General features: G+C 48.8%; 1 protein-coding gene across 2 annotated transcripts in view; it reads left to right on the forward strand.

Moving 5' to 3' along the window:
- nbas (NBAS subunit of NRZ tethering complex) overlaps nucleotides 1–27,944 on the forward strand; it is a 299,089-nt gene that overhangs the window by 59,387 nt on the left and 211,758 nt on the right. For both annotated transcript variants that reach the window (XM_036976424.1, XM_036976425.1), the window contains 3 exons: nucleotides 2,950–3,028; nucleotides 6,758–6,862; nucleotides 7,411–7,547. In XM_036976424.1, coding sequence (XP_036832319.1) covers nucleotides 2,950–3,028; nucleotides 6,758–6,862; nucleotides 7,411–7,547 — 321 coding nt within the window. The remainder of the gene's footprint in view (nucleotides 1–2,949; nucleotides 3,029–6,757; nucleotides 6,863–7,410; nucleotides 7,548–27,944) is intronic.

Below are 27,944 nucleotides of genomic sequence, written 5' to 3' on the forward strand. Positions count from 1 at the left end.
ACTCAGTCAGTGCTTACTACTCAATGATTACTACTCAGTCAGTGCTTACTACTCAATGCTTACTACTCAGTCAGTGCTTACTACTCAGTCAGTGCTTACTACTCAGTCAGTGCTTACTACTCAGTCAGTGCTTACTAGTCAGTGCTTACTACTCAGTCAATGCTTACTACTCAGTCAGTGCTTACTAGTCAATGCTTACTATCAGTCAGTGCTTACTACTCAGTCAGTGCTTACTACTCAGTCAGCGCTTACTACTCAGTCAGTGCTTACTACTCAGTCAGTGCTAACGACTCTGTCGACAGTACAGAAATAGTATGAAAGCTGGAAACTGTCCAACCCCCAGTGTTTACTACAGTCATGACCCGTGTTTACTACAGTCATGACCAGTGTTTACTACAGTCATGACCAGTGTTTACTACAGTCATGACCCGTGTTTACTACAGTCATGACCCGTGTTTACTACAGTCATGACCAGTGTTTACTACAGTCATGACCAGTGTTTACTACAGTCATGACCCGTGTTTACTACAGTCATGACCAGTGTTTACTACAGTCATGACCAGTGTTTACTACAGTCATGACCAGTGTTTACTACAGTCATGACCAGTGTTTACTACAGTCATGACCCGTGTTTACTACAGTCATGACCAGTGTTTACTACAGTCATGACCAGTGTTTACTACAGTCATGACCCGTGTTTACTACAGTCATGGCCTGTGTTTACTACAGTCATGACCCGCGTTTACTACAGTCATGACCAGCGTTTACTACAGTCATGACCCGCGTTTACTACAGTCATGACCCGTGTTTACTACAGTCATGACCAGCGTTTACTACAGTCATGACCCGTGTTTACTACAGTCATGACCCGTGTTTACTACAGTCATGACCCGTGTTTACTACAGTCATGACCCGTGTTTACTACAGTCATGACCCGGGTTTACTACAGTCATGACCAGTGTTTACTACAGTCATGACCCGTGTTTACTACAGTCATGACAAGTGTTTACTACAGTCAGGACCCGTGTTTACTACAGTCAGGACCCGTGTTTACTACAGTCATGACCAGTGTTTACTACAGTCATGACCAGTGTTTACTACAGTCATGACCAGTGTTTACTACAGTCATGACCAGTGTTTACTACAGTCATGACCAGTGTTTATTACAGTCATGACCCGTGTTTACTACAGTCATGACCCGTGTTTACTACAGTCATGACCCATGTTTACTACAGTCATGACCCGTGTTTACTACAGTCATGACCCGTGTTTACTACAGTCATGACCCATGTTTACTACAGTCATGACCCGTGTTTACTACAGTCATGACCAGTGTTTATTACAGTCATGACCCGTGTTTACTACAGTCATGACCCGTGTTTACTACAGTCATGACCCGTGTTTACTACAGTCATGACCCGTGTTTACTACAGTCATGACCCGTGTTTACTACAGTCATGACCCGTGTTTACTACAGTCATGACCCGTGTTTACTACAGTCATGACCAGTGTTTTCTACAGTCATGACCAGTGTTTACTACAGTCATGACTCGTGTTTACTACAGTCATGACCAGTGTTTACTACAGTCATGACCCGTGTTTACTACAGTCATGACCAGTGTTTACTACAGTCATGACCAGTGTTTACTACAGTCATGACCCGTGTTTACTACAGTCATGACCAGTGTTTACTACAGTCATGACCAGTGTTTACTACAGTCATGACCAGTGTTTACTACAGTCATGACCAGTGTTTACTACAGTCATGACCCGTGTTTACTACAGTCATGACCAGTGTTTACTACAGTCATGACCAGTGTTTACTACAGTCATGACCCGTGTTTACTACAGTCATGGCCTGTGTTTACTACAGTCATGACCCGCGTTTACTACAGTCATGACCAGCGTTTACTACAGTCATGACCCGCGTTTACTACAGTCATGACCCGTGTTTACTACAGTCATGACCAGCGTTTACTACAGTCATGACCCGTGTTTACTACAGTCATGACCCGTGTTTACTACAGTCATGACCCGTGTTTACTACAGTCATGACCCGTGTTTACTACAGTCATGACCCGGGTTTACTACAGTCATGACCAGTGTTTACTACAGTCATGACCCGTGTTTACTACAGTCATGACCAGCGTTTACTACAGTCATGACCAGTGTTTACTACAGTCATGACCAGTGTTTACTACAGTCATGACCAGTGTTTACTACAGTCATGACCAGTGTTTACTACAGTCATGACCAGTGTTTACTACAGTCATGACCAGTGTTTATTACAGTCATGACCCGTGTTTACTACAGTCATGACCCGTGTTTACTACAGTCATGACCCGTGTTTACTACAGTCATGACCCGTGTTTACTACAGTCATGACCCGTGTTTACTACAGTCATGACCCGTGTTTACTACAGTCATGACCCGTGTTTACTACAGTCATGACCAGTGTTTATTACAGTCATGACCCGTGTTTACTACAGTCATGACCCGTGTTTACTACAGTCATGACCCGTGTTTACTACAGTCATGACCCGTGTTTACTACAGTCATGACCCGTGTTTACTACAGTCATGACCCGTGTTTACTACAGTCATGACCCGTGTTTACTACAGTCATGACCAGTGTTTACTACAGTCATGACTCGTGTTTACTACAGTCATGACCAGTGTTTACTACAGTCATGACCAGTGTTTACTACAGTCATGACCAGTGTTTACTACAGTCATGACCAGTGTTTACTACAGTCATGACTCGTGTTTACTACAGTCATGACCAGTGTTTACTACAGTCATTACCAGTGTTTTGTTTTATACGTGAACACCCTACAATGTTTGAGTGTCTGGGGTCAAGAGTGGTTGACTTCCGGTCAGAATGAAATGCTTACTACTGTGTTTTTAATGTCGTCTCCGTGGTCATCGTGGTTGTTTTGCGGTCCTGCAGGTTGACCCTGGAGCAGAAGGAGTTGTGTCGGAGCAGACTGAAGCTGCTGTGCTACCTGGACCGCCTGGCCACCTACGAGGTAAGACCGCAAACTACAGCTCTTCTCTTCTCCAAAAAAGTTGTTCTGAAATAGACCTGAGACTCCTCCATGGACCCGAATAAATAACGTTTTAAAATATGGAGGACAGGTCCGACTGGACCCGAAGACAACCAGACCCGACCCCGTATCAGACCCGCTCGGGTCCGATCCGAGTGGGGGAAGCAACAGAAAATATATATTAATGCATGAACCAAGGGAGAGAGGAATGGGGCTGGTAGGAGGGGCCTGCTGTGTGTTTGTGACCTGCTGGGTTTTTGTGGCTGAGTGGCGCGAGGAGGAGCGAGACTGTAGTTACCTGTACTGAACCTCGAGAGCAGTGGTTCTCAAACGTTTTATCATCCCATACCCCTTCAAACATTCAACCTCCAGCTGTACCTCCTCTAGCACCAGGGTCAGCTGTACCCCCCTCTAGCACCAGGGTCAGCTGTACCTCCTCTAGCACCAGGGTCAGCTGTACCTCCTCTAGCACCAGGGTCAGCTGTACCCCCCTCTAGCACCAGGGTCAGCTGTACCCCCCTCTAGCACCAGGGTCAGCTGTACCCCCTCTAGCACCAGGGTCAGCTGTACCCCCCTCTAGCACCAGGGTCAGCTGTACCTCCTCTAGCACCAGGGTCAGCTGTACCCCCCTCTAGCACCAGGGTCAGCTGTACCCCCTCTAGCGCCAGGGTCAGCTGTACCTCCTCTAGCACCAGGGTCAGCTGTACCCCCTCTAGCACCAGGGTCAGCTGTACCCCCTCTAGCACCAGGGTCAGCTGTACCCCCTCTAGCACCAGGGTCAGCTGTACCCCCTCTAGCACCAGGGTCATCTGTACCCCCTCTAGCACCAGGGTCATCTGTACCCCCTCTAGCACCAGGGTCAGCTGTACCCCCTCTAGCACCAGGGTCAGCTGTACCCCCTCTATCACCAAGGTCATCTGTACCCCCTCTGCACCAGGGTCAGCTGTACCCCCTCTAGCGCCAGGGTCAGCTGTACCCCCTCTAGCGCCAGGGTCAGCTGTACCCCCTCTAGCGCCAGGGTCAGCTGTACCCCCTCTAGCGCCAGGGTCAGCTGTACCCCCTCTAGCACCAGGGTCAGCTGTACCCCCTCTAGCACCAGGGTCAGCTGTACCCCCTCTAGCACCAGGGTCAGCTGTACCCCCTCTAGCACCAGGGTCAGCTGTACCCCCTCTAGCACCAGGGTCAGCTGTACCCCCTCTAGCACCAGGGTCAGCTGTACCCCCTCTAGCACCAGGGTCAGCTGTACCCCCTCTAGCACCAGGGTCAGCTGTACCCCCTCTAGCACCAGGGTCAGCTGTACCCCCTCTAGCACCAGGGTCAGCACACTCTCAAATGTTGTTTTTTTGCCATCATTGTAAGCCTGCCACACACACACTATACGATACATTTATTAAACATAAGAATGAGTGTGAGTTTTTGTCACGACCCGGCTCGTGGGAAGTGACGAAGACCTCTTATAGGACCAGGGCACAAATAATAATATAATAACAATCAATAATGTTGGTCTTTATTTAATCATCTTACATTAAACTTTATTTGTTCATAGAAAATGGTGAATAACTCAACACAGGTTAATGAGAAGGATGTGCTTGAAATGATGCACATAACTCTGCAATGTTGGGTTGTATTGGAGAGAGTCTCAGTCTTAAATCATTTCCCACACACAGTCTCTGCCTGTGTTTAGTCTTCATGCTAGTGAGGGCTGAGAATCCACTCTCACATCGGTACGTGGTTGCAAAGGGCATTAGTGTCTCGACAGATTTCCCAAGGCTTCTGATTTTAAATTCAGTTTTTCACAGAACCGCTTGTTGCAACATCGATGAGGCTGTTTAAGATATTGTTAAGTGGACTGGAGGCAGGGCATGAAGAGGATAACGAATCCAGTTGTTTTGTGTCGTCTGTTTCGGGAAAGTACCTGCGTAATCGCGCACCCATCTCACTCAGGGGCTTCGCTATATCACATTTGACATTGTCCGTAAGCTTGAGTTCATTTGCACACAACAAATCATACAATGACAGAAAGATCTGTGTGTTGTCCTTGTTAATGAAGACAGAGAAGAGCTCCAACTTCTTAATCATAGCCTCAATGTTGTCCTGAAGAGAAAAAAACATCCCCCAGATAGGCCAGTCCTGTGAGAAACTCGTCATCATCAAGCGCTCAGACAAGTGAAAACATCACCCAGATAGGCCAGTCCTGTGAGAAACTCGTCATCATCAAGTGAAAACATCCCCCAGACAGGCCAGTCCTGTGAGAAACTCGTCATCATCAAGTGAAAACATCACCCAGATAGGCCAGTCCTGTGAGAAACTCGTCATCATCAAGTGAAAACATCCCCCAGATAGGCCAGTCCTGTGAGAAACTCGTCATCATCAAGTGAAAACATCACCCAGATAGGCCAGTCCTGTGAGAAACTCGTCATCATCAAGTGAAAACATCCCCCAGATAGGCCAGTCCTGTGAGAAACTCGTCATCATCAAGTGAAAACATCCCCCAGATAGGCCAGTCCTGTGAGAAACTCGTCATCATCAAGTGAAAACATCCCCCAGATAGGCCAGTCCTGTGAGAAACTCGTCATCATCAAGTGAAAACACACGTGTCAATACTTTGCCCCTTGATAACCAGCTCACTGTGTTGAGGATCAGCGTGGTGGATGTGTTGTTGCCTGTCAGGAAGTCCAGGATCCAGTAGCAGAGAGAGGTGTTTAGTCCCAGGGTCCTTAGCTTAGTGATGAGCTTGGAGAGCACTATGGTGTTGAACGCTGAGCTGTAGTCAATGAACAGCATTCTTACATAGGTGTTCCTCTAGTCCAGGTGGGTGAGGGCAGTGTGGAGTGAAATAGCCTCATCTGTGGATTTGTTAACATGGCTATTTTTAACACTTTGTTTTAATAGAGTGGTTAAGGTCTGCCCTACACCAAGTTAACAAACCTGTTTCATGTTTAGTAGTTTGGTGGATGGGACTACCAGCTCTCTGTAACCTAGAGGGCAACCAGTGGGTCCATCTCCTCTATACCACCCACCTGGTAGTGTGGTGGATGGGACTACCAGCTCTCTGTAACCTAGAGGACAACCAGTGGGTCCATCTCCTCTATACCACCCACCTGGTAGTTTGGTGGATGGGACTACCAGCTCTCTGTAACCTAGAGGACAACCAGTGGGTCCATCTCCTCTATACCACCCACCTGGTAGTGTGGTGGATGGGACTACCAGCTCTCTGTAACCTAGAGGACAACCAGTGGGTCCATCTCCTCTATACCACCCACCTGGTAGTGTGGTGGATGGGACTACCAGCTCTCTGTAACCTAGAGGACAACCAGTGGGTCCATCTCCTCTATACCACCCACCTGGTAGTTTGGTGGATGGGACTACCAGCTCTCTGTAACCTAGAGGACAACCAGTGGGTCCATCTCCTCTATACCACCCACCTGGTAGTGTGGTGGATGGGACTACCAGCTCTCTGTAACCTAGAGGACAACCAGTGGGTCCATCTCCTCTATACCACCCACCTGGTAGTGTGGTGGATGGGACTACCAGCTCTCTGTAACCTCCCTCTCTCCCCCGTTCACCCTCTACCTCCCCTCTCTAGGATATATTAGGTGGTCCCGATGCTGCAGAACAGAGATATGACGGTACAACCTTCCAGTGTTGTTATTTATGTGGTTTAGGCTCCTCCCTCTCTCCCCCGTTCACCCTCTACCTCCCCCTCTCTAGGATATATTAGGTGGTCCCGATGCTGCAGAACAGAGATATGACTCGGAGTTCTTTAAGAAGTTCCGGAACCAGAATATCATTCTGTCAGCCAGAACCTACGCCAGGGTAAACCCTTCTTCTGTACCCTTCTTCTGTACCCTTACACTGTGTCTCTGTCGTCTCTGTCTCTGTCGTCTCTGTCGTCTCTCTGTCTCTCTCTCTGTCGTCTCTCTGTCTCTCTCTGTGTCTCTCTCTCTGTGTCTCTCTGTCTGTGTCTCTCTGTCTCTCTCTGTCTCTCTCTCTCTCTCTGTCTCTCTCTGTCTCCTCTGTCTCTCTCTCTGTGTGAGACTACTTTTGGTTACTACATGATCCCATAAGTGTTATTTCATAGTTTTGATGTCTTCACTATTATTCTACAATGTAAAAATAAAATCCCTTGAGTAGATGTGTCCTTTAGACCGGTGCTGTATATCAACTGTTATGGTTTTATTGATTTATATATATGTGTGTTTTCCCTCTACCTAATCTATTTTTTTAAATATATATGTTTTGTGGGGGGGGGGGGGTGCGTTTGATTATGCTTTGAATGTCCTGTAGCTAAATGGGTTTGTTAAAATCCATATTTGTCTCTGGTCTGACTTCCTCTTTTCTAATGTCCTGTTTTATACCTCTAGGAGAGTAATGTCCAGGCACTGGACATCCTGTTCACCTATCATGGAGCAGAGCTTCTCCAACACCGATTGGCTATCCTCTTCAACTTCCCAGAAACCACCTCGCCACACGAGTACACCATCCTGCTGCCGGAGGCCTGGTGAGAGAGCGACGCACACACTCACACACATTGTTTTCTATTGGTGTTGATAGTTTTTAGAACACTGATGTCAGTCTGGGGGATGTTGGCCTGGGCCCAGGACACTGATGTCAGTCTGGGGGATGTTGGCCTGGGCCCAGGACACTGATGTCAGTCTGGGGAATGTTGGCCTGGGCCCAGGACACTGATGTCAGTCTGGGGAATGTTGGCCTGGGCCCAGGACGCTGATGTCAGTCTGGGGAATGTTGGCCTGGGCCCAGGACACTGATGTCAGTCTGGGGGATGTTGGGCTGGGCCCAGGACACTGATGTCAGTCTGGGGGATGTTGGCCTGGGCCCAGGACACTGATGTCAGTCTGGGGAATGTTGGCCTGGGCCCAGGACACTGATGTCAGTCTGGGGGATGTTGGCCTGGGCCCAGGACACTGATGTCAGTCTGGGGGATGTTGGCCTGGGCCCAGGACACTGATGTCAGTCTGGGGGATGTTGGCCTGGGCCCAGGACACTGATGTCATTCTGGGGGATGTTGGCCTGGGCCCAGGACACTGTGGTTGTTCTGGGGATGTTGGCCTGGGCCCAGGACACTGTGGTTGATCTGGGGATGTTGGCCTGGGCCCAGGACACTGTGGTTGATCTGGGGATGTTGGCCTGGGCCCAGGACACTGTGGTTGATCTGGGGATGTTGGCCTGGGCCCAGGACACTGTGGTTGTTCTGGGGATGTTGGCCTGGGCCCAGGACACTGTGGTTGTTCTGGGGATGTTGGCCTGGGCCCAGGACACTGTGGTTGATCTGGGGATGTTGGCCTGGGCCCAGGACACTGTGGTTGATCTGGGGATGTTGGCCTGGGCCCAGGACACTGTGGTTGTTCTGGGGATGTTGGCCTGGGCCCAGGACACTGTGGTTGATCTGGGGATGTTGGCCTGGGCCCAGGACACTGTGGTTGTTCTGGGGATGTTGGCCTGGGCCCAGGACACTGTGGTTGTTCTGGGGATGTTGGCCTGGGCCCAGGACACTATGGTTGTTCTGGGGATGTTGGCCTGGGCCCAGGACACTGATGTCAGTCTGGGGATGTTGGTCTGTGCCCAGGACACTGCTGTCAGTCTGGGGGATGTTGGTCTGGGCCCAGGACACTGATGTTGATCTGTGGTTAAAATTAAATAAAATGAAATGAACATTACACTCACAGAAGTTTCAAATTAAATAAAGACAATTCAAATATTATGTCTATATACAGTGTTGTAACAATGTACAAATAGTTAAAGTACAAAAGGGAAAATAAATTAACATAAATATGGGTTGTATTTACAATGGTGTGTGTTCTTCACTGGTTGCCCTTTTCTCGTGGCAACAGGTCACAAATCTTGCTGCTGTGATGTCACACTGGAATTTCAAATTCTTTGTGTGTCTGTGTAATCTGAGGGAAATATGTGTCTCTATGTTCGTACATAGATGGTGGTATTTAACCATGGCAAGGTGACTGGTAGTGAGGTAGAATACAGTGTAGTTATTCCCTCTGCAAGGCAATCAAACAAGCAATCTAAACATCAGTCTAGAGACAAAGTAGAGTCACAATTCAACGGCTCAGACACTAGAGGTATGTGGCAGGGACTACAGACAATCACGGACTACAAAAAGAACCAGCCCTGTCTCCGAGACCGTCGTCTTGCTCCCGGACAAGCTAAACACCTTCTTCACCCGCTTTGAGGATAACACAGTGCTACCGATGCAGCCCTCGGCCAAGGACTGTGGTCCTCCGTGGTCGCCGTGAGTAAGGACTGTGGTCCTCCGTGGTCGACGTGAGTAAGGACTGTGGTCCTCCGTGGTCGACGTGAGTAAGGACTGTGGTCCTCCGTGGTCGACGTGAGTAAGGACTGTGGTCCTCCGTGGTCGCCGTGAGTAAGGACTGTGGTCCTCCGTGGTCGACGTGAGTAAGGACTGTGGTCCTCCGTGGTCGCCGTGAGTAAGGACTGTGGTCCTCCGTGGTCGACGTGAGTAAGGACTGTGGTCCTCCGTGGTCGACGTGAGTAAGGACTGTGGTCCTCCGTGGTCGACGTGAGTAAGGACTGTGGTCCTCCGTGGTCGACGTGAGTAAGGACTGTGGTCCTCCGTGGTCGACGTGAGTAAGGACTGTGGTCCTCCGTGGTCGACGTGAGTAAGGATTGTGGTCCTCCGTGGCAGACGTGAGTAAGGACTGTGGTCCTCCGTGGTCGACGTGAGTAAGGACTGTGGTCCTCCGTGGCAGACGTGAGTAAGGACTGTGGTCCTCCGTGGTCGACGTGAGTAAGGACTGTGGTCCTCCGTGGTCGACGTGAGTAAGGACGGTGGTCCTCCGTGGTCGACGTGAGTAAGGACTGTGGTCCTCCGTGGTCGACGTGAGTAAGGACGGTGGTCCTCCGTGGTCGACGTGAGTAAGGACTGTGGTCCTCCGTGGTCGACGTGAGTAAGGACTGTGGTCCTCCGTGGTCGACGTGAGTAAGGACTGTGGTCCTCCGTGGTCGACGTGAGTAAGGACTGTGGTCCTCCGTGGTCGACGTGAGTAAGGACTGTGGTCCTCCGTGGTCGACGTGAGTAAGGACTGTGGTCCTCCGTGGTCGACGTGAGTAAGGACTGTGGTCCTCCGTGGTCGACGTGAGTAAGGACTGTGGTCCTCCGTGGTCGACGTGAGTAAGGACTGTGGTCCTCCGTGGTCGACGTGAGTAAGGACTGTGGTCCTCCGTGGTCGACGTGAGTAAGGACTGTGGTCCTCCGTGGTCGACGTGAGTAAGGACTGTGGTCCTCCGTGGTCGACGTGAGTAAGGACTGTGGTCCTCCGTGGTCGACGTGAGTAAGGACTGTGGTCCTCCGTGGTCGACGTGAGTAAGACATTCAAGCGTGTTAACCCACACAAGGATGTCGGCTCAGACGGCATCCCTAGCCGCGTCCTCAGAGCATGCGCTGACCAGCTGGCTGGAGTGTGTACGGACATATTCAATTCAATCTATACCAGTCTGCTGTCCCCACTTGCTTCAAGATGTCCTGTTCCCAAGAAGGCAAAGGTAACTGAGCTAAACGACTACCGCCCCGTAGCACTCACTTCCGTCATCATGAAGTGCTTTGAGAGACTAGTCAAGGACCATATCACCTCCACCCTACCTGACAACCTAGACCCACTCCAATTTGCTTACCGCCCAAATAGGTCCACAGACGATGCAATCGCAACCACACTGCACACTGCCCTAACCCATCTGGACAAGAGGAATACCTATGTGAGAATGCTGTTCATCGACTACAGCTCGGCATTTAACACCATAGTACCCTCCAAACTCGTCATTAAGCTCGAGATCCTGGGTGTCGACCCCGCCCTGTGCAACTGGGTACTGGACTTCCTGACGGGACGCCCCCAGGTGGTGAGGGTAGGTAACAACATCTCCACCCCGCTGATCATCAACACTGGGGCCCCACAAGGGTGCGTTCTGAGCCCTCTCCTGTACTCCCTGTTCACCCACGACTGCGTGGCCACGCACGCCTCCAACTTAATCATCACCTTAACCCGGACATATGGACGAGCGATGTCAGAGCAGAACGGACTAAGATACAGTAGAATAGGATAGAATACAGTATATACATAGACTTAGATACAGTAGAATAGAATACAGTATATACATATGAGATGAGTAATACATAGACTAAGATACAGTAGAATAGTATAGAATACAGTAATACATAGACTAAGATATAGTAGAATAGTATAGAATACAGTATATACATAGACTAAGATACAGTAGAATAGAATACAGTATATACATAGACTAAGATACAGTAGAATAGTATAGAATACAGTAATACATAGACTAAGATACAGTAGAATAGAATAGAATACAGTATATACATAGACTAAGATACAGTAGAATAGTATAGAATACAGTATATACATATGAGTAATACATAGACTAAGATATAGTAGAATAGGATAGAATACAGTATATACATAGACTTAGATACAGTAGAATAGAATACAGTATATACATATGAGATGAGTAATGTATAGACTAAGATACAGTAGAATAGTATAGAATACAGTATATACATAGACTTAGATACAGTAGAATAGAATACAGTATATACATATGAGATGAGTAATGTATAGACTAAGATACAGTAGAATAGTATAGAATACAGTATATACATAGACTTAGATACAGTAGAATAGAATACAGTATATACATATGAGATGAGTAATACATAGACTAAGATACAGTAGAATAGTATAGAATACAGTATATACATAGACTAAGATACAGTAGAATAGTATAGAATACAGTAATACATAGACTAAGATATAGTAGAATAGTATAGAATACAGTATATACATATGAGTAATACATAGACTAAGATATAGTAGAATAGTATAGAATACAGTAATACATAGACTAAGATACAGTAGAATAGTATAGAATACAGTAATACATAGACTAAGATACAGTAGAATAGTATAGAATACAGTATATACATAGACTTAGATACAGTAGAATAGAATACAGTATATACATATGAGATGAGTAATACATAGACTAAGATACAGTAGAATAGTATAGAATACAGTATATACATAGACTAAGATACAGTAGAATAGAATAGAATACAGTAATACATAGACTAAGATATAGTAGAATAGTATAGAATACAGTATATACATATGAGTAATACATAGACTAAGATACAGTAGAATAGAATACAGTAATACATAGACTAAGATATAGTAGAATAGTATAGAATACAGTAATACATAGACTAAGATATAGTAGAATAGTATAGAATACAGTATATACATATGAGTAATACATAGACTAAGATATAGTAGAATAGTATAGAATACAGTATATACATAGACTTAGATACAGTAGAATAGAATACAGTATATACATATGAGATGAGTAATACATAGACTAAGATACAGTAGAATAGTATAGAATACAGTATATACATAGACTAAGATACAGTAGAATAGTATAGAATACAGTATATACATAGACTAAGATACAGTAGAATAGTATAGAATACAGTAATACATAGACTAAGATACAGTAGAATAGTATAGAATACAGTATATACATAGATTAAGATACAGTAGAATAGTATAGAATACAGTATATACATAGACTAAGATATAGTAGAATAGTATAGAATACAGTAATACATAGACTAAGATATAGTAGAATAGTATAGAATACAGTAATACATAGACTAAGATATAGTAGAATAGTATAGAATACAGTAATACATAGACTAAGATACAGTAGAATAGTATAGAATACAGTATATACATATGAGTAATACATAGACTAAGATATAGTAGAATAGTATAGAATACAGTAATACATAGACTAAGATATAGTAGAATAGTATAGAATACAGTAATACATAGACTAAGATATAGTAGAATAGTATAGAATACAGTAATACATAGACTAAGATATAGTAGAATAGTATAGAATACAGTATATACATAGATTAAGATACAGTAGAATAGTATAGAATACAGTAATACATAGACTAAGATATAGTAGAATAGTATAGAATACAGTATATACATATGAGTAATACATAGACTAAGATATAGTAGAATAGTATAGAATACAGTAATACATAGACTTAGATACAGTAGAATAGAATACAGTATATACATAGACTAAGATACAGTAGTATAGTATAGAATTCAGTATATACATAGACTAAGATACAATATAGTATAGAATTCAGTATATACATAGACTAAGATACAGTAGTATAGTACAGAATACAGTATATACATATGAGATGAGTAATACAGGATATGTAAACATTATTAAAGTAACTAGTGTTCCACTCCTTAGGGTGGCCAGTGATTTCTAGTCTATGATATGACTTTGGCCTTCCTGTGACATCCTGTGACATCGGTGCTGTAGGTGTCCTGGAGGGCAGGTAGATTGCCCCCGGTGATGCGTTGTGCAGACCTCACTACCCTCTGGAGAGCCTTACGGTTGAGGGCGGTGCAGTTGCCGTACCAGGCGGTGATACAGCCCGACAGGATGCTCTCGATTGTGCATCTGTAAAAGTTTGTGTTTTTGGTGAACAGCCACATTTCTTCAGCCTCCCGAGGTTGAAGAGGCGCTGTTGTGCCTTCTTCACCACGCTGTCTGTGTGGGTGAACCATTTCAGTTTGCCTGTGATGTGTACGCCGAGGAACTTGAAGCTTTCCACCTTCTCCACTACTGTCCTGTCGATGTGGATAGGGGGGGGGGTGTGTTCCCTCTGCTGTTTCCTGAAGTCCACAATCATCTCCTTAGTTTTGTTGACGTTGAGTGTGAGGTTATTTTCTTGACACCACACTCCCAGAGCTCTTATATATTTAGATCATACTGCTCTCTCTCTCTCTCACTAAAATTCAGATATTATTATTTATTGACATTAAATACAATTAGTGGATGCTGCTGTAGTAGTATAATGGTACAGTAGTTCAGTAAATACAGTTTAATGCAGATCTCTCGCTCTCATTTCAATTACAGTTTCAATTTAAGGGTCTTTATTGGCATGGTAAACATATGTTGACATTACCAAAGCAAATAAAGTAGATAATAAACTAAATTGAAATAAACAATAAAAATTAACAGTAAACATAGAAGTTCCAAAATAAGAAGTTCATTCAAATGTCATTACTTATATATATACAGTGTTGTAGTGATGCTTCTGTCGCTCGCTCTCCTTTCTCCTCTATCCTCTCTTCTCTCTCCTCTCTCATTTCTATTCTCTCTATTCTCTCTCCTCTCTATTCTCTCTCCTCTCTATTCTCTCTCCTCTCTATTCTCTCTCCTCTCTCATTTCTCTCCTCTCTCTAATCTTTATTCTCTCTCATTTCTCTCCTCTCTCTCCTCTCTATTCTCTCTCCTCTCTATTCTCTCTCCTCTCTATTCTCTCTCCTCTCTCATTTCTCTCCTCTCTCTAATCTTTATTCTCTCTCATTTCTCTCCTCTCTCTCCTCTCTATTCTCTCTCCTATCTCCTTTCTCTCTCTCATTTCTCTATTCTCTCTCCTCTCTATTCTCTCTCCTCTCTCATTTCTATTCTCTCTATTCTCTCTCCTCTCTCATTTCTCTCTCTCATTTCTCTATTCTCTCTCCTCTCTCATTTCTATTCTCTCTATTCTCTCTCCTATCTCCTTTCTCTCTCTCATTTCTCTATTCTCTCTCCTCTCCTTTCTCTCTCTCCTTTCTCTCTCTCATTTCTCTCTTCTCTATTCTCTCTCCTCTCTCCTCTCTATACTCTCTCCTCTCATTTCTCTCCTCTCTATTCTCTCTCATCTCTCCTTTCTCTCCTCTCTCCTCTCTATTATCTCTCCTCTCTCCTCTCTATACTCTCTCCTCTCATTTCTCTCCTCTCTATTCTCTATTCTCTCTCCTTTCTCTCTCCTTTCTCTCTCCTTTCTCTCCTCTCTCTTCTCTATTCTCTCTCCTCTTTCCTTTCTCTCTCTCATTTCTCTCCTCTCTCTTCTATATTCTCTCTTCTGTATCTTTATTTTTCTGTATTTCTCTCTCTTTGTGGGGTGTCTGCAGTCTCTTCTCCACTATTTTCTTTCCTCCACCCCCCCTCTCTCTATTCCCCTCGCTCTCAACCCCCTCCTCTCGCTATTCCCCTCGCTCTCAACCCCCTCCTCTCTCTATTCCCCTCGCTCTCAACCCCCTCCTCTCTCTATTCCCCTCGCTCTCAACCCCCTCCTCTCTCTATTCCCCTCGCTCTCAACCCCCTCCTCTCTCTATTCCCCTCGCTCTCAACCCCCCCTCTCTCTATTCCCCTCGCTCTCCACCCCCTCCTCTCTCTATTCCCCTCGCTCTCCACCCCCTCCTCTCTCTATTCCCCTCGCTCTCAACCCCCTCCTCTCTCTATTCCCCTCGCTCTCAACCCCCTCCTCTCTCTATTCCCCTCGCTCTCAACCCCCTCCTCTCTCTATTCCCCTCGCTCTCAACCCCCCTCTCTCTATTCCCCTCGCTCTCCACCCCCTCCTCTCTCTATTCCCCTCTCTCTATTCCCCTCGCTCTCCACCCCCTCCTCTCTCTATCCCCCTCGCTCTCAACCCCCTCCTCTCTCTATTCCCCTCGCTCTCAACCCCCTCCTCTCTCTATTCCCCTCGCTCTCAACCCCCTCCTCTCTCTATTCCCCTCGCTCTCCACCCCCTCTCTCTATTCCCCTCGCTCTCCACCCCCTCCTCTCTCTATTCCCCTCGCTCTCCACCCCCTCCTCTCTCTATTCCCCTCGCTCTCAACCCCCTCCTCTCTCTATTCCCCTTGCTCTCTACCCCCTCCTCTCTCAATTCCCCACTCTCCACCCCCTCTCTCTATTCCCCTCGCTCTCCACCCCCTCTCTCTATTCCCCTCGCTCTCCACCCCCTCTCTCTATTCCCCTCGCTCTCCACCCTCTCTCTCTATTCCCCTCGCTCTCCACCCCCTCCTCTCTCTATTCCCCTCGCTATCCACCCCCTCCTCTCTCTATTCCCCTCGCTCCCCCCCCCCTCTCTATTCCCCTCGCTCCCCCCCCTCTCTATTCCCCTCGCTCTCCACCCCCTCTCTCTATTCCCCTCGCTCTCCACCCCACCTCTCTCTATTCCCCTCGCTCTCCACCCCCTCGCTCTATTCCCCTCGCTCTCCCCCCCTCTCTCTATTCCCCTCGCTCTCCACCCCCTCCTCTCTATTCCCCTCGCTCTCCACCCCCTCCTCTCTATTCCCCTCGCTCTCCACCCCCTCCTCTCTCTATTCCCCTCGCTCTCCACCCCTCCTCTATATTCCCCTCGCTCTCCACCCCTTCCTCTCTCTATTCCCCTCACTCTCCACCCCCTCCTCTCTCTATTCCCCTCGCTCTCAACCCCCTCCTCTCTCTATTCCCCTCGCTCTCCACCCCCTCCTCTCTCAATTCCCCTCACTCTCCACCCCCTCTCTCTATTCCCCTCGCTCTCCACCCCCTCTCTCTATTCCCCTCGCTCTCCACCCCCTCTCTCTATTCCCCTCGCTCTCCACCCTCTCTCTCTATTCCCCTCGCTCTCCACCCCCTCCTCTCTCTATTCCCCTCGCTATCCACCCCCTCCTCTCTCTATTCCCCTCGCTCTCCCCCCCCTCTCTATTCCCCTCGCTCTCCCCCCCCCTCTCTATTCCCCTCGCTCTCCACCCCCTCCTCTCTATTCCCCTCGCTCTCCACCCCCTCCTCTCTCTATTCCCCTCGCTCTCCACCCCTCCTCTATATTCCCCTCGCTCTCCACCCCCTCCTCCCTCTATTCCCCTCGCTATCCACCCCCTCTCTCTATTCCCCTCTCTATTCCCCTCGCTCTTCACCCCCTCTCAACCCCCTCCCTCTATTCCCATCGCTCTCCACCCCCTCTCTCTATTCCCCTCGCTCTCCACCCCCTCTCCACCCCCTCTCTCTATTCCCCTCGCTCTCCACCCCCTCTCTCTATTCCCCTCGCTCTCCACCCCACCTCTCTCTATTCCCCTCGCTCTCCACCCCCTCTCTCTATTCCCCTCGCTCTCCACCCCCTCTCTCTATTCCCCTCGCTCTCCACCCCCTCCTCTCTATTCCCCTCGCTCTCCACCCCCTCCTCTCTCTATTCCCCTCACTCTCCACCCCTCCTCTATATTCCCCTCGCTCTCCACCCCCTCCTCTCTCTATTCCCCTCGCTCTCCACCTCCTCTCTCTATTCCCCTCGCTCTCCACCCCCTCTCTCTATTCCCCTCGCTCTCCACCCCCTCCTCTCTATTCCCCTCGCTCTCCACCCCCTCCTCTCTCTATTCCCCTCGCTCTCCACCCCTCCTCTATATTCCCCTCGCTCTCCACCCCCTCCTCTCTCTATTCCCCTCGCTCTCCACCCCCTCTCCACCCCCTCCATCTATTCCCCTCGCTCTCCACCCCCTCTCTCTATTCCCCTCTCCACCCCTTCTCTCTATTCCCCTCGCTCTCCACCCCTTCTCAACCCCCTCCCTCTATTCCCCTCGCTCTCCACCCCCTCTCTCTATTCCCCTCGCTCTCCACCCCCTCCCTCTTTTCCCCTCGCTCTCCACCCCCTCTCTCTATTCCCCTCGCTCTCCACCCCCTCTCTCTATTCCCCTCGCTCTCCACCCCCTCCCTCTATTCCCCTCGCTCTCCACCCCCTCTCCATCCCCTCTCTCTATTCCCCTCGCTCTCCACCCCCTCCTCTCTCTATTCCCCTCTCCACCCCTTCTCTCTGTTCCCCTCGCTCTCCACCCCTCTCCACACCTTCTCTCTATTCCCCTCGCTCTCCACCCCCTCTCCACCCCCTCCCTCTATTCCCCTCGCTCTCCACCCCCTCTCTCTATTCCCCTCGCTCTCCACCCCCTCTCCACCCCCTCTCTATTCCCCTCGCTCTCCACCCCCTCTCTCTATTCCCCTCGCTCTCCACCCCCTCCTCTCTCTATTCCCCTCGCTCTCCACCCCCTCCTCTCTCTATTCCCCTCTCCACCCCCTCTCTCTATTCCCCTCTCTCTCAACCCCCTCCTCTCTCTATTCCCCTTGCTCTCCACCCCCTCCTCTCGCTATTCCCCTCGCTCTCCACCCCCTCCTCTCTCTATTCCCCTCGCTCTCCACCCCCTCTGTCTATTCCCCTCGCTCTCCACCCCCTCTCTCTTTTCCCCTCGCTCTCCACCCCCTCCTCTCTCTATTCCCCTCGCTCTCCACCCCCACCTCTCTCTATTCCCCTCGCTCTCCACCCCCTCTCTCTATTCCCCTCGCTCTCCACCCCCTCCTCTCTCTATTCCCCTCGCTCTCCACCCCCTATTCCCCTCGCTCTCCACCCCCTCTCCACCCCCTCTCTCTATTCCCATCGCTCTCCACCCCCTCCTCTCTCTATTCCCCTCGCTCTCCACCCCCTATTCCCCTCGCTCTCCACCCCCTCCTCTCTCTATTCCCCTCGCTCTCCACCCCCTCCTCTCTCTATTCCCCTCGCTCTCCACCCCCTCTCTCTATTCCTCTCGCTCTCCACCCCCTCTCTCTATTCCCCTCCACCCCCTCTCTCTATTCCCCTCTCTCTCCACCCCCTCCTCTCTCTATTCCCCTCGCTCTCCTCCCCCTCCTCTCTCTATTCCCCTCGCTCTCCACCCCCTCTCTCTATTCCCCTCGCTCTCCACCCCCTCCTCTCTCTATTCCCCTCGCCTTCCACCCCCTCCTCTCTCTATTCCCCTCGCTCTCCACCCCCTCTCCACCCCCTCTGTCTATTCCCCTCGCTCTCCACCCCCTCTCTCTTTTCCCCTCGCTCTCCACCCCCTCCTCTCTCTATTCCCCTCGCTCTCCACCCCCCACCTCTCTCTATTCCCCTCGCTCTCCACCCCCTCTCTCTATTCCCCTCGCTCTCCACCCCCTCCTCTCTCTATTCCCCTCGCTCTCCACCCCCTCTCCACCCCCTCTCTCTATTCCCCTCGCTCTCCACCCCCTCTCTCTATTCCCCTCGCTCTCCACCCCCTCCTCTCTCTATTCCCCTCGCTCTCCACCCCCTATTCCCCTCGCTCTCCACCCCCTCTCCACCCCCTCTCTCTATTCCCCTCGCTCTCCACCCCCTCTCTCTATTCCCATCGCTCTCCACCCCCTCCTCTCTCTATTCCCCTCGCTCTCCACCCCCTATTCCCCTCGCTCTCCACCCCCTCCTCTCTCTATTCCCCTCGCTCTCCACCCCCTCCTCTCTCTATTCCCCTCGCTCTCCACCCCCTCTCTCTATTCCCCTCGCTCTCCACCCCCTCTCTCTATTCCCCTCTCCACCCCCTCTCTCTATTCCCCTCTCTCTCCACCCCCTCCTCTCTCTATTCCCCTCGCTCTCCTCCCCCTCCTCTCTCTATTCCCCTCGCTCTCCACCCCCTCTCTCTATTCCCCTCGCTCTCCACCCCCTCCTCTCTCTATTCCCCTCGCCTTCCACCCCCTCCTCTCTCTATTCCCCTCGCTCTCCACCCCCTCTCCACCCCCTCTCTCTTTTCCCCTCGCTATCCACTCCCTCCTCTCTCTATTCCCCTTGCTCTCCACCCCCTCCTCTCTCTATTCCCCTCGCTCTCCACCCCCTCTCTCTATTCCCCTCGCTCTCCACCCCCTCCTCTCTCTATTCCCCTCGCTCTCCACCCCCTCCTCTCTCTATTCCCCTCGCTCTCCACCCCCTCCTCTCTCTATTCCCCTCGCTCTCAACCCCCTCCTCTCTCTATTCCCCTCGCTCTCAACCCCCTCCTCTCTCTATTCCCCTCGCTCTCCACCCCCTCCGCTCTCTATTCCCCTCGCTCTCCACCCCCTCCTCTCTCTATTCCCCTCACTCTCCACCCCCTCGCTCTCCACCCCCTCCTCTCTCTATTCCCCTCACTCTCCACCCCCCCTCTCTCTATTCCCCTCGCTCTCCACCCCCTCTCTCTATTCCCCTCGCTCTCCACCCCCTCTCTCTATTCCCCTCGCTCTCCACTCCCTCTCTCTATTCCCCTCGCTCTCCACCCCCTCTCTCTATTCCCCTCGCTCTCCACCCCCTCTCCCTATTCCCCTCGCTCTCCACCCCCTCTCTCTATTCCCCTCGCTCTCCACCCCCTCTCTCTATTCCCCTCGCTCTCCACCCCCTCTCTCTATTCCCCTCGCTCTCCACCCCCTCTCTCTATTCCCCTCGCTCTCCACCCCCCCTCTCTCTATTCCCCTCGCTCTCCACCCCCTCCTCTCTCTCTATTCCCCTCGCTCTCTACCCCCTCCACCCCGTCATAGCCATTACCCTGTTCTCCTGTGCAGAGTTTTTGCAATGGGAATCCATCACTGCTCTGTACTGTAGGCCAGTTTCCGGCTTCCCTCCAGTGTCAGTGGTAACTGCTCCCCGGCAGGGCTCTGCTGGCTCTACCTGCAGCAGAGCGGACTCTGAAAGCCTCAGTCTGACTAGAGGAGAAATATAAGTTTCTTCATCGTAATGTTGTAGGGCTTGTAAGGTTTCTCGAACACACCTGTCCCTAGGTGTCCACAAGTCTCTCTCTCTTAATCAAAATTGGATTTGTTTTCGAATCCTTTGTGGGTCTGTGTAATCTGAGGGAAATGTCTCCTAATATGGTCATACAAAGTAATTATCTTTTTGTTTTCTCATGATTTGGTCTCTCCCTTTTTCTCTCTCTCTCCCCTATTTCTTTCGGGTTATCTCGTTCTCTCGCTCTAGTAGAGGCTTATGTAGATATGAGGAACATGGGCAGAATGAATAATTAACTTATTTCATTGATATCTGCTCTCTGTGCTCTCTTTCTCTTCTGCTCTCTCTCTCTCTGTCACTCTCTGTCGCTCTCTGTCGCTCTCTGTCACTCTCTGTCACTGTCGCTCTCTGTCTCACTTTCGCTGCCTTCTTAAGACAATGTTTTCTCCCTAGACCGTGAGTTTTTAGAGAACAGAGCGAGAGAGAGAGAGGGGGAGAGAGGGATGCAGGAAGATTGAGTTGGTATATCTACAGTGCCTTGCGAAAGTATTTGGCCCCCTTGAACTTTGCGACCTTTTGCCACATTTCAGGCTTCAAACATAAAGATATAAAACTGTATTTTTTTGTGAAGAATCAACAACAAGTGGGACACAATCATGAAGTGGAACGACATTTATTGGATATTTCAAACTTTTTTAACAAATCAAAACTGAAAAATTGGGCTTGCAAAATTATTCAGCCCCCATAAGTTAATACTTTGTAGCGCCACCTTTTGCTGCGATTACAGCTGTAAGTCGCTTGGGGTATGTCTCTATCAGTTTTGCACATCGAGAGACTGAATTTTTTCCCATTCCTCCTTGCAAAACAGCTCGAGCTCAGTGAGGTTGGATGGAGAGCAATTGTGAACAGCAGTTTTCAGTTCTTTCCACAGATTCTCGATTGGATTCAGGTCTGGACTTTGACTTGGCCATTCTAACACCTGGATATGTTTATTTTTGAACCATTCCATTGTAGATTTTGCTTTATGTTTTGGATCATTGTCTTGTTGGAAGACAAATCTCCGTCCCAGTCTCAGGTCTTTTGCAGACTCCATCAGGTTTTCTTCCAGAATGGTCCTGTATTTGGCTCCATCCATCTTCCCATCAATTTTAACCATCTTCCCTGTCCCTGCTGAAGAAAAGCAGGCCCAAACCATGATGCTGCCACCACCATGTTTGACAGTGGGGATGGTGTGTTCAAGGTGATGAGCTGTGTTGCTTTTACGCCAAACATAACGTTTTGCATTGTTGCCAAAAAGTTCAATTTTGGTTTCATCTGACCAGAGCACCTTCTTCCACAGTTTGGTGTGTCTCCCAGATGGCTTGTGGCAAACTTTAAACAACACTTTTTATGGATATCTTTAAGAAATGGCTTTCTTCTTGCCACTCTTCCATAAAGGCCAGATTTGTGCAATATACGACTGATTGTTGTCCTATGGACAGAGTCTCCTACCTCAGCTGTAGATCTCTGCAGTTCATCCAGAGTGATCATGGGCCTCTTGGCTGCATCTCTGATCAGTCTACTCCTTGTATGAGCTAAAAGTTTAGAGGGACGGCCAGGTCTTGGTAGATTTGCAGTGGTCTGATACTCCTTCCATTTCAATATTATCGCTTGCACAGTGCTCCTTGGGATGTTTAAAGCTTGGGAAATATTTTTGTATCCAAATCCAGCTTTAAACTTCTTCACAACAGTATCTCGGACCTGCCTGGTGTGTTCCTTGTTCTTCATGATGCTCTCTGCGCTTTTAACGGACCTCTGAGACTATCACAGTGCAGGTGCATTTATACGGAGACTTGATTACACACAGGTGGATTGTATTTATCACCATTAGTCATTTAGGTCAACATTGGATCATTCAGAGATCCTCACTGAACTTCTGGAGAGAGTTTGCTGCACTGAAAGTAAAGGGGCTGAATAATTTTGCACGCCCAATTTTTCAGTTTTTGATTTGTTAAAGAAGTTTGAAATATCCAATAAATGTCGTTCCGCTTCATGATTGTGTCCCACTTGTTGTTGATTCTTCACAAAAAAATACAGTTTTATGTCTTTATGTTTGAAGCCTGAAATGTGGCAAAAGGTCGCAAAGTTCAAGGGGGCCGAATACTTTCGCAAGGCACTGTATTTTGGGGCGATCGTTATCGATCAGTACCATCTTGATTAATATATGTGTTGTATGATAAACACCACTACACTAAAACATATTTTAAAGAACTTCCAGTGGTCCGTCCTTTATAACTTCTTATGGCTCCACCCCCTCCCAACATTCCTTTATAACTTCTTATGGCTCCACCCCCCCTCCCAACAGTCCTTTATAACTTCTTATGGCTCCACCCCCCCTCCCAACGGTCCTTTAAAACTTCTTATGGCTCCACCCCCCCTCCCAACGGTCCTTTAAAACTTCTTATGGCTCCACCCCCCCTCCCAACGGTCCTTTAAAACTTCTTATGGCTCCACCCCCCCTCCCAACAGTCCTTTATAACTTCTTATGGCTCCACCCCCCCTCCCAACAGTCCTTTATAACTTCTTATGGCTCCACCCCCCCTCCCAACAGTCCTTTATAACTTCTTATGGCTCCACCCCCCCTCCCAACGGTCCTTTAAAACTTCTTATGGCTCCACCCCCCCTCCCAACAGTCCTTTATAACTTCTTATGGCTCCACCCCCCCTCCCAACGGTCCTTTATAACTTCTTATGGCTCCACCCCCCCTCCCAACAGTCCTTTAAAACTTCTTATGGCTCCACCCCCCCTCCCAACAGTCCTTTATAACTTCTTATGGCTCCACCCCCCCTCCCAACGGTCCTTTATAACTTCTTATGGCTCCACCCCCCCTCCCAACGGTCCTTTAAAACTTCTTATGGCTCCACCCCCCCTCCCAACAGTCCTTTATAACTTCTTATGGCTCCACCCCCCCTCCCAACATTCCTTTATAACTTCTTATGGCTCCACCCCCCCTCCCAACATTCCTTTATAACTTCTTATGGCTCCACCCCCCCCCCTCCCAACAGTCCTTTATAACTTCTTATGGCTCCACCCCCCCTCCCAACAGTCCTTTATAACTTCTTATGGCTCCACCCACCCTCCCAACATTCCTTTATAACTTCTTATGGCTCCACCCCCCCTCCCAACAGTCCTTTATAACTTCTTATGGCTCCACCCCCCCTCCCAACGGTCCTTTATAACTTCTTATGGCTCCACCCCCCCCCCCCTCCCAACAGTCCTTTATAACTTCTTATGGCTCCACCCCCCCCCCTCCCAACAGTCCTTTATAACTTCTTATGGCTCCACCCCCCCTCCCAACATTCCTTTATAACTTCTTATGGCTCCACCCCCCCTCCCAACGGTCCTTTAAAACTTCTTATGGCTCCACCCCCCCTCCCAACGGTCCTTTAAAACTTCTTATGGCTCCACCCCCCTCCCAACAGTCCTTTATAACTTCTTATGGCTCCACCCCCCCTCCCAACGGTCCTTTAAAACTTCTTATGGCTCCACCCCCCTCCCAACATTCCTTTATAACTTCTTATGGCTCCACCCCCCTCCCAACAGTCCTTTATAACTTCTTATGGCTCCACCCCCCCTCCCAACGGTCCTTTAAAACTTCTTATGGCTCCACCCCCCCTCCCAACAGTCCTTTATAACTTCTTATGGCTCCACCCCCCCTCCCAACGGTCCTTTAAAACTTCTTATGGCTCCACCCCCCTCCCAACAGTCCTTTATAACTTCTTATGGCTCCACCCCCCCTCCCAACGGTCCTTTAAAACTTCTTATGGCTCCACCCCCCCTCCCAACAGTCCTTTATAACTTCTTATGGCTCCACCCCCCCTCCCAACGGTCCTTTAAAACTTCTTATGGCTCCACCCCCCCTCCCAACAGTCCTTTATAACTTCTTATGGCTCCACCCCCCCTCCCAACAGTCCTTTATAACTTCTTATGGCTCCACCCCCCCTCCCAACATTCCTTTATAACTTCTTATGGCTCCACCCCCCCTCCCAACATTCCTTTATAACTTCTTATGGCTCCACCCCCCCCCTCCCAACAGTCCTTTATAACTTCTTATGGCTCCACCCCCCCTCCCAACAGTCCTTTATAACTTCTTATGGCTCCACCCCCCTCCCAACAGTCCTTTATGACTTCTTATGGCTCCACCCCCCCTCCCAACATTCTTTTATAACTTCTTATGGCTCCACCCCCCTCCCAACAGTCCTTTATAACTTCTTATGGCTCCACCCCCTCCCAACAGTCCTTTATGACTTCTTATGGCTCCACCCCCCTCCCAACAGTCCTTTATAACTTCTTATGGCTCCACCCCCCTCCCAACAGTCCTTTATAACTTCTTATGGCTCCACCCCCCCTCCCAACATTCCTTTATAACTTCTTATGGCTCCACCCCCCTCCCAACATTCCTTTATAACTTCTTATGGCTCCACCCCCCTCCCAACAGTCCTTTATAATTTCTTATGGCTCCACCCCCTCCCAACAGTCCTTTATAACTTCTTATGGCTCCACCCCCCCTCCCAACGGTCCTTTAAAACTTCTTATGGCTCCACCCCCCCTCCCAACAGTCCTTTATAACTTCTTATGGCTCCACCCCCCCTCCCAACGGTCCTTTAAAACTTCTTATGGCTCCACCCCCCCTCCCAACAGTCCTTTATAACTTCTTATGGCTCCACCCCCCCTCCCAACATTCCTTTATAACTTCTTATGGCTCCACCCCCCCTCCCAACATTCCTTTATAACTTCTTATGGCTCCACCCCCCCCCCTCCCAACAGTCCTTTATAACTTCTTATGGCTCCACCCCCCCTCCCAACAGTCCTTTATAACTTCTTATGGCTCCACCCCCCCTCCCAACATTCCTTTATAACTTCTTATGGCTCCACCCCCCCTCCCAACATTCCTTTATAACTTCTTATGGCTCCACCCCCCCCCCCCCTCCCAACAGTCCTTTATAACTTCTTATGGCTCCACCCCCCCTCCCAACAGTCCTTTATAACTTCTTATGGCTGCACCCCCCTCCCAACAGTCCTTTATGACTTCTTATGGCTCCACCCCCCCTCCCAACATTCCTTTATAACTTCTTATGGCTCCACCCCCCTCCCAACAGTCCTTTATAACTTCTTATGGCTCCACCCCCTCCCAACAGTCCTTTATGACTTCTTATGGCTCCACCCCCCTCCCAACAGTCATTTATAACTTCTTATGGCTCCACCCCCCCTCCCAACAGTCCTTTATAACTTCTTATGGCTCCACCCCCCTCCCAACAGTCCTTTATAACTTCTTATGGCTCCACCCCCCTCCCAACAGTCCTTTATAACTTCTTATGGCTCCACCCCCTCCCAACAGTCCTTTATGACTTCTTATGGCTCCACCCCCCTCCCAACAGTCATTTATAACTTCTTATGGCTCCACCCCCCCTCCCAACAGTCCTTTATAACTTCTTATGGCTCCACCCCCCTCCCAACAGTCCTTTATAACTTCTTATGGCTCCACCCCCCTCCCAACATTCCTTTATGACTTCTTATGGCTCCACCCCCTCCCAACATTCCTTTATAACTTCTTATGGCTCCACCCCCCTCCCAACATTCCTTTATAACTTCTTATGGCTCCACCCCCCCTCCCAACATTCCTTTATAACTTCTTATGGCTCCACCCCCCTCCCAACATTCCTTTATAACTTCTTATGGCTCCACCCCCCCTCCCAACATTCCTTTATATAACTTCTTATGGTTAGGGATTCCAGTGGTTCGTCCTTTATAAAAGTTGCAGTGTACTGCAGAATTCTGCGCCATCCATCATTCCTTAAATTCTGACCAGTTTCCCAGTCCCTGCCGATGAAAAACATACCCACAGCTTGATCCTTCCACCATCATACTTCACTGTGGGGATGGTGTTCTTGGGGTGATGAGAGGTGTTGGGTTTGCGCCAGACATAGCGTTTTCCTTGATGGCCAAAAAGCTCAATTATAGTCTCATCTAACCAGAGTACCTTCTTCCATATGTTTGGGGAGTCTCCCACATGCCTTTTGGCGAACACCAAACATGTTTGCTTTTTTCTTCTATAAGCAATTGCTTTTTTCTGGCCACTCTTCCGTAAGGCCCTGCTCTGTCGAGTGTATGGCTTATAGTGGTCCTATGGACAGATACTCCAATATTCGCGGTGGAGCTTTGCAGCTTCTTCAGGGTTATCTTTGGTCTCTTTGTTGCCTCTCTGATTAATGCCCTCCTTGCCTGGTCTGTGAGTTTTGGTGAGCCGTCCTCTCTTGACAGGTTTGTTGTGGTGACATATTCTTTCCATTTTTTACTAATGGATTTAATGGTGCTCTGTGGGGTGTTTAAAGTTTTGGATAGTTTTTTATAACCCAACCCTGATCTGTACTTCTCCATGACTTTGTCCCTGACCTGTTTGGAGAGTTCCTTGGTCTTCATGGGGCCGCTTGCTTGGTGGTGCCCTTTGCTTAGTGGTGTTGCAGACTCTGAGGCCTTTCAGAACAGGTGTATGTTATTTAAGTGTGAACCACTGGTACCATTAATGCTAGTTAGTGCTAGTTTGAACACCAGAGAGCGTCTTTGAGAAGCATTTGATAGCCTTCAATAGTGGCTGTACTAGAGAATTTAAAACCTTTTTTTTTGTGAAAACATAGTATATGAGACTGATTTTTAAGAAATGTTCCTTAATGAATTAGTTTACTATTATGGTGTTTCTATATCAACGAAAAAGGAAAACTCTCAGGGATGGAACGGAAAATATGTCGCTGTACAATGTGACGGTCGGGAGTACAGTGCTAAATAATCCCTGTGTTGTGGCAGAGACCGGGGTTCAATTCCCCGACGGGGAGGAAGGAGTCGGCCTTATAAATAAGAATTTGTTCTTAACTGACTAGTTAAATAAAGGTTACAGTAAGAGTATAACATTTCTACACCCTAATTTTCTAATTCTAGTCTAACCAATACCCAAATGGAGATTCAGTAAAAATAAAAATCTCATTGATTTATCAAGACCAGTTCCCATGCTGGTCTCAGAGCAGCGTGAAACGATGCTAAAATAGTTGTATGCTTTTGCTTCTAACTTCAATATGCTCTTTAAATAAATATGACCCACAGCACTTTTAACAGCACATTACTCAAGACTCATGACTCATGTCGCCTACGGTAGACCTACAAGATATTGAAAAATAAGACGTGACTCTCCTCCAGTAATTACATATAGAGGACTGGAGGATTCTAAATATAAACCAAAAGCCACCTCATGGGTCCGTCTCCACGGGCGGGCTGGGTCCGTCTCCACGGGCGGGCTGGGTCCGTCTCCACGGGCGGGCTGGGTCCGTCTCCACGGGCGGGCTGGGTCCGTCTCCACGGGCGGGCTGGGTCCGTCTCCACGGGCGGGCTGGGTCCGTCTCCACGGGCGGGCTGGGTCCGTCTCCACGGGCGGGCTGGGTCCGTCTCCAT

Source organism: Oncorhynchus mykiss, chromosome 4, assembly GCF_013265735.2.
Source record: "Oncorhynchus mykiss isolate Arlee chromosome 4, USDA_OmykA_1.1, whole genome shotgun sequence".
Classification (NCBI taxonomy): Eukaryota; Metazoa; Chordata; class Actinopteri; order Salmoniformes; family Salmonidae; genus Oncorhynchus; species Oncorhynchus mykiss.